This window comes from Hylaeus volcanicus, unplaced genomic scaffold (assembly GCF_026283585.1).
Source record: "Hylaeus volcanicus isolate JK05 unplaced genomic scaffold, UHH_iyHylVolc1.0_haploid 12197, whole genome shotgun sequence".
NCBI lineage: Eukaryota > Metazoa > Arthropoda > Insecta > Hymenoptera > Colletidae > Hylaeus > Hylaeus volcanicus.
In genome coordinates this window covers 31,591-44,130 of record NW_026533147.1, presented here as the reverse complement: position 1 = coordinate 44,130, position 12,540 = coordinate 31,591, and the positions used below count along the sequence as shown (strand labels likewise).

The following is a 12,540-nucleotide window of genomic DNA, read 5'->3' as shown; positions in this document are numbered from 1 at the left end:
TATTTGTTCATGTTTCGCGTTTTTAAACAAAAATTTAAATTAAGTAAAAGATACTTTTATAAGTTTTAATTTACAAATTGTACAAATGGAAAACGTGTTCATCCGTGTGATGTTGTAGTCAAGAATAGTTAGATCACACGGAAAACGTGTTACAAGGCGGTTTTGTATTGTAATTAACTAAGCTTTTTCAAAAGAACAGATCGATCAATACTAGCAGTAACAATAAGGTTATCATGGGGATGAAAATCGACCTACACATCAATTAAAAATCATTTACTGAGCAAACGTGAAACCTTTTTCAGATTACCTCCGTAACGGTTCCCGTATGACCAGGTAAGCGATAAAGTAACTGTGGCTCTTGTGTTCGACTCTCCACACCTTCAAAGGAAATTATATATGACGTTCGATCGGCAGATCCAACTCCGACAGTCAAATTTTGCGGATGCCAATTGACACGTTGTAAAACTTGCTCGAAGTTGTGCTAATGGAGAAAATTAATGTAAAGATAATTTGTGCAGCAAAAATAAAGTGTACTTATGATAACATACTGTTGGGCCTTTGGTGATTGCTAAGCAGCGGTTATCCTCGCCTTGTGAACAAAAAGGTCGAACATCCCACAAACGAACCGTTTGATCCATTGCATTCGAAACAAGATACTCATTTTTATCTGAAAGAGCAATTCCTGTTATAGCATTAACATGGCCTTTTAATGAAAATAATTGTGCCGGAAGAGTTTCATCTTTTGTTCCATTGATGGGAGACGTCACTACGGATCGTACATCAAAGATCTGTTAAGAAATTTTTTCTCCTAGGCTATTCTTTCTTTTTTCTCAATGAAATATAGCATTACCCGTATTTGATTATCAAGAGAACCAGAAAAGACGCGATATCCGCCTTCATCGTAAGCAACTGAAAGAACTTGGTAACGTCCGGGAAAAGTTACAGCCGATTGATTAATTCGCAAATCCCATAACTTATCATAATGACAAAATGAAAAGCATTTTAAGCTAGCCGTGCATTTCTTTTTTTCAATTTTTAAACATATTTACCATAGTATTCCCATCATCACTCCCAGTTACTAATAAGTTAGGATGATCACGTTTAGCTGCAGCACAAGTATTCACAATTTCTTCATGGCCAGATAATCTTTTAATTCGACACCCTGTCGTTAAATCCCACACGGATGCATCACAATCAACGCTACAAGAAAAAATTCGACTAACGAAAATGAAAAGAAATGAGTCATTTTAGCAGTAAAAATTAAATAACTTACTCTCCTTCAGCTGCCCATCTACATTGCAGTACGGCTCCCTTATGGCCTTTAAGAACAAGAAGAAGTTCATTATTTCCGTACACAGAATTGAGTCCTGGAATAGAGAATGAAAAAAAAAGACGTGGTGACACAAATCCGTACGTATAGTTTTATCCGCAGAACAACATGCTATCGTGCGACCACTAGGGCTAAATTGTACTCCTAGTATTTCCCCCTAAAATATTATGTTATCAATGTATTTTCTTAAAATAACCATCAAATAGTGTTTGCATTACCGTAGCGCGAGTGGGTACTTCAAGGGTATTCTTTGATAACTGGGAATTTTCATTAACACTTGTTGATGCATTAGAAAACTTACCACATTCCTTTGAGAACTAGCGTCTGGTGCTTGGCAAACAACTGCCATTTTCCATATGAGAAGAAACACGAACTTTAAGATTAGCCAAAGTACACCTGTTAAAGGAGCAGCACTTGATTTGAACAGAACAAAACAGAAGGTGGCAAATGAGTTCAAGTCAGTATGCAGCACACGTGAAAACTATGTATTCTTGTTCTCCTTATTTTTGAATGGTTGTTTGCTATGAATTTATAATAACTTGTTCTGTTGTTTTGAGCTTAAGTTAAAATGACGACATGCCCTCAGTTTTTTTCGGATCCCAAAAGGGTAAGAGTCGTTATCTCATTTCATGATTGGCTGAAGAGTCCTTGATCTCTAGGGAGAAATCAATGAATTAAAAAAACTTTTAATTACTTCACAGCACGATCACTGGGATTATTTACGTCAAAGAGAAGTACTGAAAAAAGTTATTGCTTTTATGACTATGGGAATCGGTAATGGATAATATCGTTTGTACAATTTTTTTTCATTTGTTTTCTTGTAGATGTTGCACGATTGTTCAGCGAAATGCTTATGGCGTGCTCCACTAGTGATGTAGTTCAAAAAAAAATGATATATTTTTATTTGATCAGCTACGCCGGTAAAATGTGCTTTATTCAGTTGACATGTTTCACTTTAATTGAGTGTTCTCTGTGTGAGAAGAAAAGAATCAACATCTGTCACTTCTCGCTGTGAACACGTTACAAAAAGACTGCATAGATCACGATCCTGCAGTGCGCGGCTTGGCTCTGAAATCTTTATGTTCGATGAAGACACCTAACATTTTCGAGTACCTTGAACCAGCTGTTAGAAGTGGATTATCAGATAGAAGTGAATATGTACGCCGTACCGCGGTTATGGGAGTTCTTAGAATATTCCGCATTTCTCCTGAAAGCGTCATTGGTGAACACTCTAATCTTTCCTTCAATACAGAAAATGAAGTCTCTGAGTTCTATAAGATTCCGTCAAGTATGGAAAATGAGTCGCTCTTACGTATCGTATTTGCACTATTAAATGATATTGAACCACAAGTAGAAATCTGTTTTTCTTCTTAACGTTGAAACAAACCAATTCCTATCTGTGTTTCAAATAAGGTTGTATGTAATGCCATCTTCGTTCTTAACGAAATTTTGGCTTCCAGTGGTGGTCTTCCTGTGACAAGGGGATTTGTCATACGGTTACTTAACAGGTAAAAACAAACATGTCAAATGCTTTGCATCTCCTACTCATTTAAAAAATGTTTCTAATCCTTCTACTGTGATTTCAAATGTTTTTTATTTCATCCAATACCTCACTGACCTGATGGCACTCAATTCGTCAGTTCTATCTATTAATATGAATTTGACTTTGCACTACTCGGTTTCTTCGATTCTAGCCCCCTTTAGTTTGAGAGTTATACTTTTAAATGGTAACTTTGAAATACATAATACAATACTCCAATTCTTGATACACTTAAAAAAAAAAATAGATAACATTATACTTTGTCCTTAATTCCCCTTGCTATCTCTAGTCTTATAATATTTGGGTAATGTGAGTACTTCAGACTTAAGCGATTTCGCGAAACTTCACAATGCATTATTTTAAATATACTTTCAAATTATCGTCCATCAAACGAAAATGAAGTTTACGATGTGATGAACATACTTGAAGATTTGTTAAAGCATTCTTCCGCAGCTGTTTTGTTGGCTACAATCAAGTGTTTTTTGATTTTAATAGAATTTTGCCCATTAAGTCTTATATCTGTTATAAAGAGACTGCGTCCTCCTCTTCTTACTCTCATCGTTTCCGTACCAGTCGAACAATGTTATGTAGTTTTAGTGCATTTACGTCATATACTCGTACTCTGTGACCGAGAAGCGAAATCCCACGAACAAGAATCTGTTGGTATGTATTATTTTATACAAATTTTTCTATAAACTTGTGAATTGACAATTCATTTCTGTTAGCGTCTCAAATTTTTGGAAAGGATTTCAAACTGTTTTTTTTGGCTTTTCATGACCCTGTCTACATAAAAATTATTAAAATCGACCTTTTAACTCTATTGGTGTCTAAAGTAAGCTAACACATCACGTATTTTCAAGTCAACATTTGGAAACGTCAGACAACTACAGCTTTTATCTTAGATGAACTGGTTGAATATGTGGTTATTGATCCAAATAAATCTGTTGTTTGCAAAAGTATAGAGGCTATTGGAACGATAGCTTTTCTTTTCCCTGAATATCTTGAAAATGTCACTGATCAAGTACCTAGTAGTAAACTCATTCAATTTCTTATATATACCTGACAATGTTATTTGGGTTATCAGTTAATAGGATTGATGCAGTTATCAAAAGATTATATTACTTCAAGTTGTTTTGTAGTATTACAACGTATTTTAGAAAGAAAACCTCATGTAAACTATTTTTAAACGATTCACCTTATGTATATATTCTTTTCTATTAGTATTTTTCAAAATTAAAGCATTGCGTTGAATGTTCTGTGACGATCTTTAAAACCTGTCAAAGCTTTGCATCCTGGTTATGGATTTTAGGTAGTTGACTCCCTTGTCCATAAAAATTTTCTTATCTTAGTGTAAATTTCAGGAAAATTCGGTCACAACATGCCTTCCGCTCCCTCTATTTTAGAGGAAATTGTGACAAAAGGATTTGCCACTGATGACTTACAAAACAAAGAGCAATGTCACTCTGTAACGTTGCATGAAGATCTATGGACAAATAATTTAAAGTCGGATGTGGTTTTGTTTGAACTTATAACCGCAACTATGCGACTTTTAATTATTCGAGCGCCAGAAATGCAAATCATCACTGGGAAACTTTTTGACTGTGTAACGCTTGACAATGTTGAATGCTCGAATTTTAAAAAAGATTTTATTAGTTACTGAATGATGATGAAATATCATTTGATGTGCGGGATCGAGTCATTTTACTGTATCGATTTTTACGCGAAGCAACAGCTAATAACTATGCCTTGTTACTTTTTTTTGAGAAATTTCTTCATGGAGAAAAACATGTGGAGTTACCTGCATCAGTTCCGACTCGTTTGGTTTGTTCCCCTTTATCGTACCATTGTCATTTTATTTTTATAAATGTGTTAGGAAAATATAATTTTTCCTAACATTAGCATTTCCGAATTCAATACTTTATCAATTTTACTTGACCTATCAACTATACCAATGATTCGTTCCGAAAACACTATAAATCTTAGTGGGAAGTTTATTTCTTGTTGCTTTTCTAAAGAAGTTCTCTTAGACGAATCGGAGACATCTAACAAGCTCAAAGCATTGTGTACATCAACTGATCTTTTACACATTGAGGATTCTTGTAACGAGCCAATGAAATCAACCTTGTCTTTTAAGCCACTACAAATGGACACGAGTGCCAGTGTGGTGTATAATGCCTCATCATTTCAAGCGTTGTGGAATAAAACAACCCAAAGTCATCAGTTCACAAATCAAGTACCATTTGACAGTTCCTTATTAACCGAATCCTGCACCGATATAATCGAAAATATAAAGAAAGATTTCTCAAAAGCACAATTTCACTGTATTGTACGTTCGACTCCTTTAGTCTTGTATGAACTTAATAAACTACTTTTTGTATGTATCTTTTTACAGGCCGCAGGATCTCCAAAGGAGGGTGTTTACAAATGGTTTGCCCACGGTCTTTGCATACAATTGTAAGTTTGCTATGGCACACATACGCTAGAAGGGCTCTTATAACTTTTCATTTTATGCTGTCTTTTTTAGCCATACTCCAATAACAATCTTACTTAAGTTTCAAATTGTTTTGCTTAATACAAAACAACTCTGTTTAGATATCAAAATACATCCACTTGACTCGGTTTCTTCTAAACATGTTATACACCATATAGCGCACTTTAACAAATTATTTTCTTTATTATTAACTCCTTAATAAAGTGAAACAATCATATTTTTTCAATGCTCGAAATCGTTGTGGTTTAAAATTTTTTTTTAAAGCACAATTATAAAACGTTTTTTACTACGCTATTTCAACTAAACTATTGTTTCACTCAACAAAAATGCTATTTATACATCAATAATATTCGCCTTTTTCTTCCCCTAACGTGCGGAAAAGATAAAAAGAATCTTTTGTAAAAAAAAAATTTCACTCAATTTCCTATGAATAAAAGGACCCAATGACAGATGTGAGTAGAAAACTTTTTCTCCTTTTTTATCAAAGTGAAAGCAATACTAGACATTTTTAAAACGTTCGTCTAAGCTACCGCTTACACAACGTGGGAATGCTAGGATTAATCTATTGATCGAAAAAACACAAACATGTCGACAATTTTTTTCCAATTAAAGGTTTCATGTTTTTTAACCGTCTTGTGAGAATGCTCTCTACTCTCGTAATGCATTGCAAACAATTTCTTCGTTTCTATATAAACGACCAGTTTTTCTTTTACAAAATAGTTTAACTGCTTCGTCACATAGTTTTTCGTCAAATTAATAAAAGAAGAAATCAATTGACAGCTTCGCACAAGTCATTATTTTCTTTTCGCAACCATTTACTAGTTTTGGAAGCAATGTCGATTTCTTCCTTGTTGAATTTCTACTCTTTTTCGTTACAACGCTTATGCTTGCATCATGCAACATACACTTTTCTTATTGTTATGTATAATAATAATTTTATGCTAAATCATTATGCTAAGGATTCTCCATTATATAGTGACTCGTTCTTTTGAATGTCGTTTTCACACTGACTTATAAAACAAGAGATGAAGCCATTCGCGCGATTAAACTAGAAGAAATACTTTTCTTTTTTTAAAAAAAAATCTTTAAAAATAATTCAGAAATTATAATTTCCTGTAAAAAATTTTAAAAAATCTATTTTTTTAACGAATATCCTGCTAAACTTAGCCAATTTCAGACTTACCGTCAGTCGCGTCAAGAATATCCTTCTCTAGCAAATAATGTCAGCAACAGGATATCTTTTTAGTCTCTTATAAGTCAAATAAAGTTTTCCTACTTTCGGTAAAGCTTTTTTTCAATCACCTTATCCATTGATACCGTTATTTTGAAAACCGTACTGAGAGCGAACTTTGTAAATTATTTTGTCTGTTTTTGGAATGATAGTGCAATGGAGTCATTACGGGTTGTGTTATACTATACTCTTTACGTGTTGGAATGCAGGTCAAGAGCGCCTTAAGTCAGGCAACTGAAAAGCAAGACAGTATGAACCATACTTCCGTAACCAACATCGCATTTACAAAATATCTCTACACGGTTCTTTCAAAATTTTTTGGATTTTAGTCTAATGAATCAACCGGAAAAGTAGGTACTAGTGTACAATTTAGTTTTTTCAATCTATACCTGAAGTATTGTAAAAATAAAAATTGACACCAAGCAGTAATATAAACCATTCTCTTTGAAAGTATTCCATCGTAACTTTTTATAGGATCACAGATTCAAAAATTCAAATTATTACAACAAGCAAAAATTTTTCTTAAACTCGTGTAGTGAAAAAGTTTATCATCTATTTGAGACAATATTCAAAAAGGGATAAACCACACATGAACGTGTGGCTTTATTTTGTTTTCGCAGGGACAATTACTGTACCCAAACCTTTTGCTTGTTAGGAGAACAAGCGGTACTCATTTAAAAAATTAGTTTGTAAGTCTATTAAAAACTGAAGATCTCGCGGTAAAGGCTAAATGCATAAAGAGTGATGCAATTTATACTTCGAATTAATCGACCTATTTTTACACTTTCGTTGATCTCTCCAAAAGTTGTAGATTTTCAAAGTTTTCTCTCAAAATATAAGCTTAGTCGAGTCTACTTTTTAGGTGGTAATGAAAGCTTTTTACACTATAACAAAATGGCTCCCCAAATGATCCCTTACCATTGAATGAAATGAATGCAACTTACTAACGAATCATTGGAAATATACGTGTATAAAATTTATTTCTGCTAGTATATTGGAAAATCATATAACATTTGCGATTCACCATAGGGCAAGAGCTATTATATGATATTGAAACCAACCCAGAAGTATTTCAAAAATGTTTTCAAAGGTAATCTATTTTTGTACAATTCTTTTTCAAAAATGAGAACAGAACATATATCAAGTATATATGATCAATGAGTCAATAAATTTTTATTTTTTACACTAGTAAAACTAGGAAAAGAGCTTATGCTACAAGTTTAAAGGCGCATTAAGGGACTTGTTGGTGTTTCCAACAATTTCGTACACTTGGAATTACTGCGACAAATTAAAAAAAAATTAAACTAACGCACTTGATGATTCCCGCAATTACACACTTGGTATCAAATGACGTTAAGCTCAATTTAGACAATATTTTAAAGGCTACTATCCTCTTCTTCATCATCTTCTTCTTTCGTTTCGCTCCCATGTATATTTACGTTTGATTTCTATAAAATTCATTTTAAATTTTTATATAAAACTAAACCGAATTTAACCTTGTCCGAACGATGAAGCATCGACTCTGCCTTATCTTTTGTTTTTTCTAAGGTTTCATATGCTTTTAATTTTTCCTAATTGCCCACGCAAAAAATATTGATTTGTATGTTAACCTTGTCATTCTTCTTACTTCGGATTTTTCACATTCTTCTGAATTCATGGTAGTATTTTCATTGGCATTCTCTTTTAAACAAGGTTGCTCCATCATTTTTTGAATGCCTAGAAACCTTTAAAATTATTTTCGTAAAATACATTCAAACAATTACATGGACAGGGCATATTTGATAATCCTAGGACTTCAGAAGAGTTTTCAGCATGCTAGGTAAGAAGAGACAAAATATTATGTAAGCCCCAACCTTTATTAGCTTAAAATTAACGGTACATTAAATGTATTATTTTTCATATTTTCACTTGGTTTTTTGTTTTTTTGTAATAAAGCCTCTTTATTTTTTTCCTTTAAATGCGTTGTCGAAGTCAAAATTTCATTTTCTTCCTTTGAGTCAAATTGTTTTGACAGATTGTCGGATTCGGTAACTAAACAGAAGAACCAAATTGAAACAACTTGAAAGTTGAAAAAACAGTACGGGTTTTCTCTGCATCATCAAAAGCCTCTGAAGCTATATCTTCAAGTTGTTTGTCTTCGGGCTTTATAATAGATTTTGATTGTGTTTTACTCTCTTCCTCTGAAAAAAATAATATCAATCGTTCACATACGTTGACGCCAGACGACATCACCACCTTCTTCATCATCGTTCCTGTGTTGTTGTTCTGATTTATCTTCTTCCAATTTTTCTTTTTCCATGGATTTCTAGTTATGAACACAATCTCATTTTCACTAATGAACAAAATGTTACACATTCTCTACCCTACACGTTGATCATTTTCTTCTTGTCTTTCAAGTTCTTCTTCGGCTAATCTTATATACGATAGATTATTAAAAGGAATAGATATGAATTTTACCGTGATCTGTATCTGCACTTTCCAATCCGTCCGCTGCTAAATTTTTCAGTGCTCCTTCAGACCTTCCGGCAGTCTAAAATATTTTAAATCAAAATGGCACTGCACTCTAAAGAAAATACTTCTGCTTTTTTGGCATATTCATCTTTATTATGCTCCAATTCTAACAAAAAAGAGTCGCAGTATTATTAAAAATTTCAATTCATGCTTTACTCACGTTGTATATTTTTGTCACGTTCCTCATCTAATTGTTCTTGCGACCGTTCATGTTGAAGCTCAACTTCTATTATTTTTTTTTTAAATAAAATTATTGACAACGTTGAAAAAAGTTTGAATTGTAGAAAAAAAAATTACCCTGGTCTATATTATTTAAATATTTTGGATATACGGAGTTCGGGATAACTGCTCTTTGCTAGTATTGATCATTTCAAAAATCCACTACCATGAAACAAAAAACTGATACACTGTGTAAACATACATCCAGCTTTTGTTCCATGGAATCCAATTTCTCCATGACATCTTTATGCCCCGTATCATAAATAGGAGCACTTAAATGAATATTAGGTCTACATAACATTACTGTACTAAAGATTCATGAAAAGCTTTTTACTCTTTTGTTCTTCGTAATGCCACAATCACATTCTTATATATTATGCTGCAAGTTATAAGAAACAGTAATTTCCTCATTTCTTATGGTGTAGTTGATTTGACTCAATTCATAATTTGTGAATGTCTGCATAACTACCGCCCAAGCAGAAAGCAAAAATAATTTTGTTAAGATTCAATTATAAAATTTGCAACATACAATCTTTTAATGTTTCTAAAAAGTTTTGGTCTGTATCTCTTATATACAGTTAAGCAAATCTACAAAATGCTTTATTAACACAATTAAAAAAAAAATGTTACTAGGGTATGTACAGAGTACAATTTTTTAAACGCACAAACAAGAATGTTGCGAATTGAATAACAAAATGGACGATGGTCACAAGGTTAAAATTACGAAGAATTGTAGGATTATCAAGGTAGGTTTTCAATATTTAACATGCACGAATTGATTTCACAAGAAGTTTCCGAAACATCAGAAATAATACCTATCGTTTTATTTTTTGGACAAACATAAATCTTTTGAGCCGGAAAAGTGACATGGAATGTAATCGAATCGTGGTTTTTTTGAAAAGCGGTAACAGGAACGAAAATTGAAGCTGTGGAACTAGGGATTTTTAATAATAAATCAGGTGACGTTATTTTCAAATCTTCCTTATCTTTTTTATTCTTCTCATTAGTTTCATAGGCACTTGGTTTTTGATATGACAATATGTGGTCACTGTTTGCTTTGTTTTTTTCTGTTAAAGCCTTTAGTTTTTGTTTTAATTGAGCAACAACGTCACCCATTTGCTGTTGTGACTGTGACACACGCTTCAAATAAATCTCTCGTAGTTTACTTAATTCATTTTTATGAGATTTTTGTAATGTTTCAATTTGCTGAACCAACTTTTTCTTTTCTTCTTCTGCTTTCCAAAGCTTCTGTAAATTGGAAAAAGTTAAAAGAGAGACTTTTTCGTCTTCGGCATCAAAAATATTTTTTCCGAATGCAAACGTTTGATTTCGTTTTAACCTTGCTTTGTTTTTTCTTCCCGAATTTTCGCTACAATTGAAATATCCATAATCCTTATAATAATTTTCTATAGCCGTTTTTTGATATGCAATAAGTTCTTCTTGATGTAAAACAGTTTTTCTCAGTTCTGCAATAAAACTTGATTTGCTTTGAAGAACACCTTTCAAATAGTTTTGATCTTGCATTTTATTTTTCAGAGATGCATTTTCATCTTGTACTTGATCAAATTTTTCCGTTAATATTTTAAATTCTTCTTTCATGCGATTTAAATTTTGTCTTATTGTTAATAATTCTTGGTCAGTACATAAAAAAGTAATCCCATGAAAGTCAGACTCATCATAATTCTATGCTATAGTTTCTTTTCTTACCATCATCTAATACCGCCTGCACGTTACTTTCCTTAACAACGCTATCCTTCCGACGGTACGAGTAAAGTAAAAAAGTTCTTCGGGCACTAGAAGAAATAGCATTTGATTTACGACAATCTTGTGGGTCACATTTAAATTTTATTTGTTTATTCTAGTACAAAACACCAAAAGAAAAATAAAAGTATGTAATGTAGTGTATTTTTTCCAATATAATAATTAAAAATTTCACCAGTTTGTAAGAGCCTTGTAAATTAGCAAGTCCTTTAGATTGTTTTTTAAAACGTAACGCAAGAAACTTTGTATTAAGTTGTTTTAGTCGATAAATTTTCCTATTGGCTAGTTCTATATTTCGAACTAATGATTGGATCTAAAAATAAAAAAAAAGAACAATCTTTTTTGTTCTGCTTAAGACTAATTCACAAAATTTACATACACCGCTCTACCTGCTCAGAATTTTTTTTCTGGATCAAATTATCAATATATGAATTGCAAGTCGTGTCATTATCATTAAGTTTTTGTGCTTGAGTCTCCTGAACTTTTTGCGTCAACGTTCGAATAGTCCATTGAAGTTTTTCGATTTGATGTTGATCAGCTAATTTCTATGATAGACGTTATAGTAAGGAAAAATTTACGTGATGTAAGAGACAACGAAAAGCAAAAGTAGACGTACATCTTGTTGCAAATTATTTATTTCACTCGATAAGCTTTTTATAACATCTTGAACCTTATTTTTTTCTTTAACTAAAGCTTCATTCTCCTGCAACTATTTCGAAACACAAAATTTCCTATTAACTGAAACTTTGCTATCATAGCCACGTAATCTCTCTTACAAGTGCATCCATACAATCGCTGTTTGCGAAATGTGGGGTTTCTCTTAATGAATTTTGGACCAATTTGTCAATCTGTTATCAAACAAGACTATGAAAACAAAGAAAACTTCCATTTTTTTTTCATGGTAGAAAGCTTCAATATACAAACAAATCCACACTGACTGAAGGCCGTAAATAATTCATATGATGCAAAACATCATAATGATAAAAATCGACAAGATTACGTAACACAATATTAACGGCATTGGCATCGTCATTTTCTTGAATTCCGAGGGAAGCGAAACTATCCGTATCCCAATCGTCTAACATAGTCGAAATATATACAATAAAACTTGGCTACTGACTTCAAACTTTTTTTTTTCTTAACAACACGATTACTTAAAGTATAACTTGTATAATCCTCACTGACTCCTGGATTACTACCAGTACACTTAGCCCAATTCAGTGTCTCTACGGGAATACAAGAATGACAGGATAAAGGTAACTGAAGGTAGCAATTCGCCAACAAGCGTGAAGACATCTTAATGTCTTTAGCGAAAAAAAGGACTTCTCTAAGATTCATCTTATATTTGAAAACTTCTGTAGGTTTTTTTTTAAATCCTTAACATTTTCCTTTTTTCTCTGCACGCACACGTTTCTGTAACGGTGTAGTTTTTTTTTAGAGGAAAGAATGTTCTTTTT

The 12,540-nt window shown here is 32.6% G+C and overlaps 4 protein-coding genes and 3 long non-coding RNA genes across 7 annotated transcripts; 3 read left to right on the top strand and 4 right to left on the bottom strand.

Annotated features, from left to right (window-relative positions):
• Window positions 1-15: 15 nt before the first annotated feature.
• On the bottom strand, window positions 16-1,739 carry LOC128882851 (U5 small nuclear ribonucleoprotein 40 kDa protein-like). The gene is made up of 9 exons (XM_054134628.1): window positions 1,632-1,739; window positions 1,549-1,587; window positions 1,415-1,487; window positions 1,274-1,367; window positions 1,050-1,218; window positions 851-973; window positions 549-788; window positions 308-481; window positions 16-251 (listed from the first exon to the last, which is right to left on the bottom strand). Exons 1-9 carry the CDS (start codon window positions 1,677-1,679, stop codon window positions 174-176), a joined length of 1,038 nt encoding a protein of 345 aa, XP_053990603.1. The 5' UTR covers window positions 1,680-1,739; the 3' UTR covers window positions 16-173.
• A 64-nt stretch (window positions 1,740-1,803) lies between these two features.
• Window positions 1,804-5,683, top strand: LOC128882925 (uncharacterized). The gene is made up of 15 exons (XM_054134774.1): window positions 1,804-1,937; window positions 1,990-2,104; window positions 2,155-2,250; window positions 2,313-2,680; window positions 2,744-2,838; window positions 3,193-3,533; window positions 3,596-3,702; window positions 3,751-3,891; window positions 3,955-4,041; window positions 4,092-4,179; window positions 4,232-4,473; window positions 4,524-4,691; window positions 4,744-5,196; window positions 5,263-5,324; window positions 5,395-5,683. Exons 1-15 carry the CDS (start codon window positions 1,899-1,901, stop codon window positions 5,558-5,560), a joined length of 2,568 nt encoding a protein of 855 aa, XP_053990749.1. The 5' UTR covers window positions 1,804-1,898; the 3' UTR covers window positions 5,561-5,683.
• Window positions 5,684-6,006: 323 nt separating this feature from the next.
• On the bottom strand, window positions 6,007-7,098 carry LOC128883021 (uncharacterized). Its single transcript, XR_008458682.1, has 4 exons — window positions 6,982-7,098; window positions 6,788-6,922; window positions 6,545-6,726; window positions 6,007-6,474 (listed from the first exon to the last, which is right to left on the bottom strand). It is a non-coding gene; the product is annotated as an uncharacterized LOC128883021 (long non-coding RNA).
• Window positions 7,099-7,683: 585 nt separating this feature from the next.
• On the bottom strand, window positions 7,684-9,857 carry LOC128882982 (troponin T, fast skeletal muscle-like). The gene is made up of 15 exons (XM_054134900.1): window positions 9,657-9,857; window positions 9,525-9,612; window positions 9,401-9,458; window positions 9,264-9,329; window positions 9,169-9,209; window positions 9,050-9,122; window positions 8,960-9,000; window positions 8,828-8,897; window positions 8,674-8,772; window positions 8,472-8,623; window positions 8,356-8,407; window positions 8,220-8,308; window positions 8,089-8,163; window positions 7,930-8,040; window positions 7,684-7,870 (listed from the first exon to the last, which is right to left on the bottom strand). Exons 1-14 carry the CDS (start codon window positions 9,731-9,733, stop codon window positions 7,969-7,971), a joined length of 1,053 nt encoding a protein of 350 aa, XP_053990875.1. The 5' UTR covers window positions 9,734-9,857; the 3' UTR covers window positions 7,684-7,870; window positions 7,930-7,968.
• Window positions 8,112-8,745, top strand: LOC128882986 (uncharacterized). The gene is made up of 3 exons (XR_008458653.1): window positions 8,112-8,250; window positions 8,313-8,411; window positions 8,632-8,745. It is a non-coding gene; the product is annotated as an uncharacterized LOC128882986 (long non-coding RNA).
• LOC128882985 (uncharacterized) lies at window positions 9,762-11,378 on the top strand. Its single transcript, XR_008458652.1, has 5 exons — window positions 9,762-9,899; window positions 9,956-10,068; window positions 10,129-10,281; window positions 10,859-10,957; window positions 11,017-11,378. It is a non-coding gene; the product is annotated as an uncharacterized LOC128882985 (long non-coding RNA).
• On the bottom strand, window positions 10,062-12,421 carry LOC128882980 (uncharacterized protein MG328-like). The gene is made up of 8 exons (XM_054134888.1): window positions 12,238-12,421; window positions 12,022-12,161; window positions 11,860-11,931; window positions 11,700-11,792; window positions 11,473-11,628; window positions 11,259-11,396; window positions 11,030-11,180; window positions 10,062-10,953 (listed from the first exon to the last, which is right to left on the bottom strand). The coding sequence occupies exons 1-8, from the start codon at window positions 12,419-12,421 to the stop codon at window positions 10,064-10,066; spliced, it is 1,824 nt and encodes a 607-aa protein (XP_053990863.1). The 3' UTR covers window positions 10,062-10,063.
• Window positions 12,422-12,540: the final 119 nt, after the last annotated feature.

Bases quoted from the DNA above. Each gene is read 5' to 3' on its own strand.
- LOC128882925 (XM_054134774.1), top strand. From the start codon at position 1,899: ATGACGACATGCCCTCAGTTTTTTTCGGATCCCAAAAGG. The intron at 3,892-3,954 runs GTACCTAGTAGT...TTGGGTTATCAG, and splicing joins TTGAAAATGTCACTGATCAA to TTAATAGGATTGATGCAGTT. The intron at 4,692-4,743 runs GTTTGTTCCCCT...TAAATGTGTTAG, and splicing joins CATCAGTTCCGACTCGTTTG to GAAAATATAATTTTTCCTAA.
- LOC128882982 (XM_054134900.1), bottom strand. From the start codon at position 9,733: ATGAGGAAATTACTGTTTCTTATAACTTGCAGCATAATATATAAGAAT. The intron at 8,624-8,673 runs GTACTGTTTTTT...TCTTCTGTTTAG, and splicing joins TGATGATGCAGAGAAAACCC to TTACCGAATCCGACAATCTG. The intron at 8,408-8,471 runs GTACCGTTAATT...CTTCTTACCTAG, and splicing joins TGAAAAATAATACATTTAAT to CATGCTGAAAACTCTTCTGA.
- LOC128882980 (XM_054134888.1), bottom strand. From the start codon at position 12,421: ATGAATCTTAGAGAAGTCCTTTTTTTCGCTAAAGACATTAAGATGTCT. The intron at 11,932-12,021 runs GTCAGTGTGGAT...GTTTGATAACAG, and splicing joins TGAATTATTTACGGCCTTCA to ATTGACAAATTGGTCCAAAA. The intron at 10,954-11,029 runs GTAAGAAAAGAA...GTACTGACCAAG, and splicing joins GCAGGCGGTATTAGATGATG to AATTATTAACAATAAGACAA.
- LOC128882851 (XM_054134628.1), bottom strand. From the start codon at position 1,679: ATGGCAGTTGTTTGCCAAGCACCAGACGCTAGTTCTCAAAGGAATGTG. The intron at 1,219-1,273 runs GTAAGTTATTTA...CATTTTCGTTAG, and splicing joins AGATGGGCAGCTGAAGGAGA to TCGAATTTTTTCTTGTAGCG. The intron at 974-1,049 runs GTAAATATGTTT...CATTATGATAAG, and splicing joins GTGATGATGGGAATACTATG to TTATGGGATTTGCGAATTAA.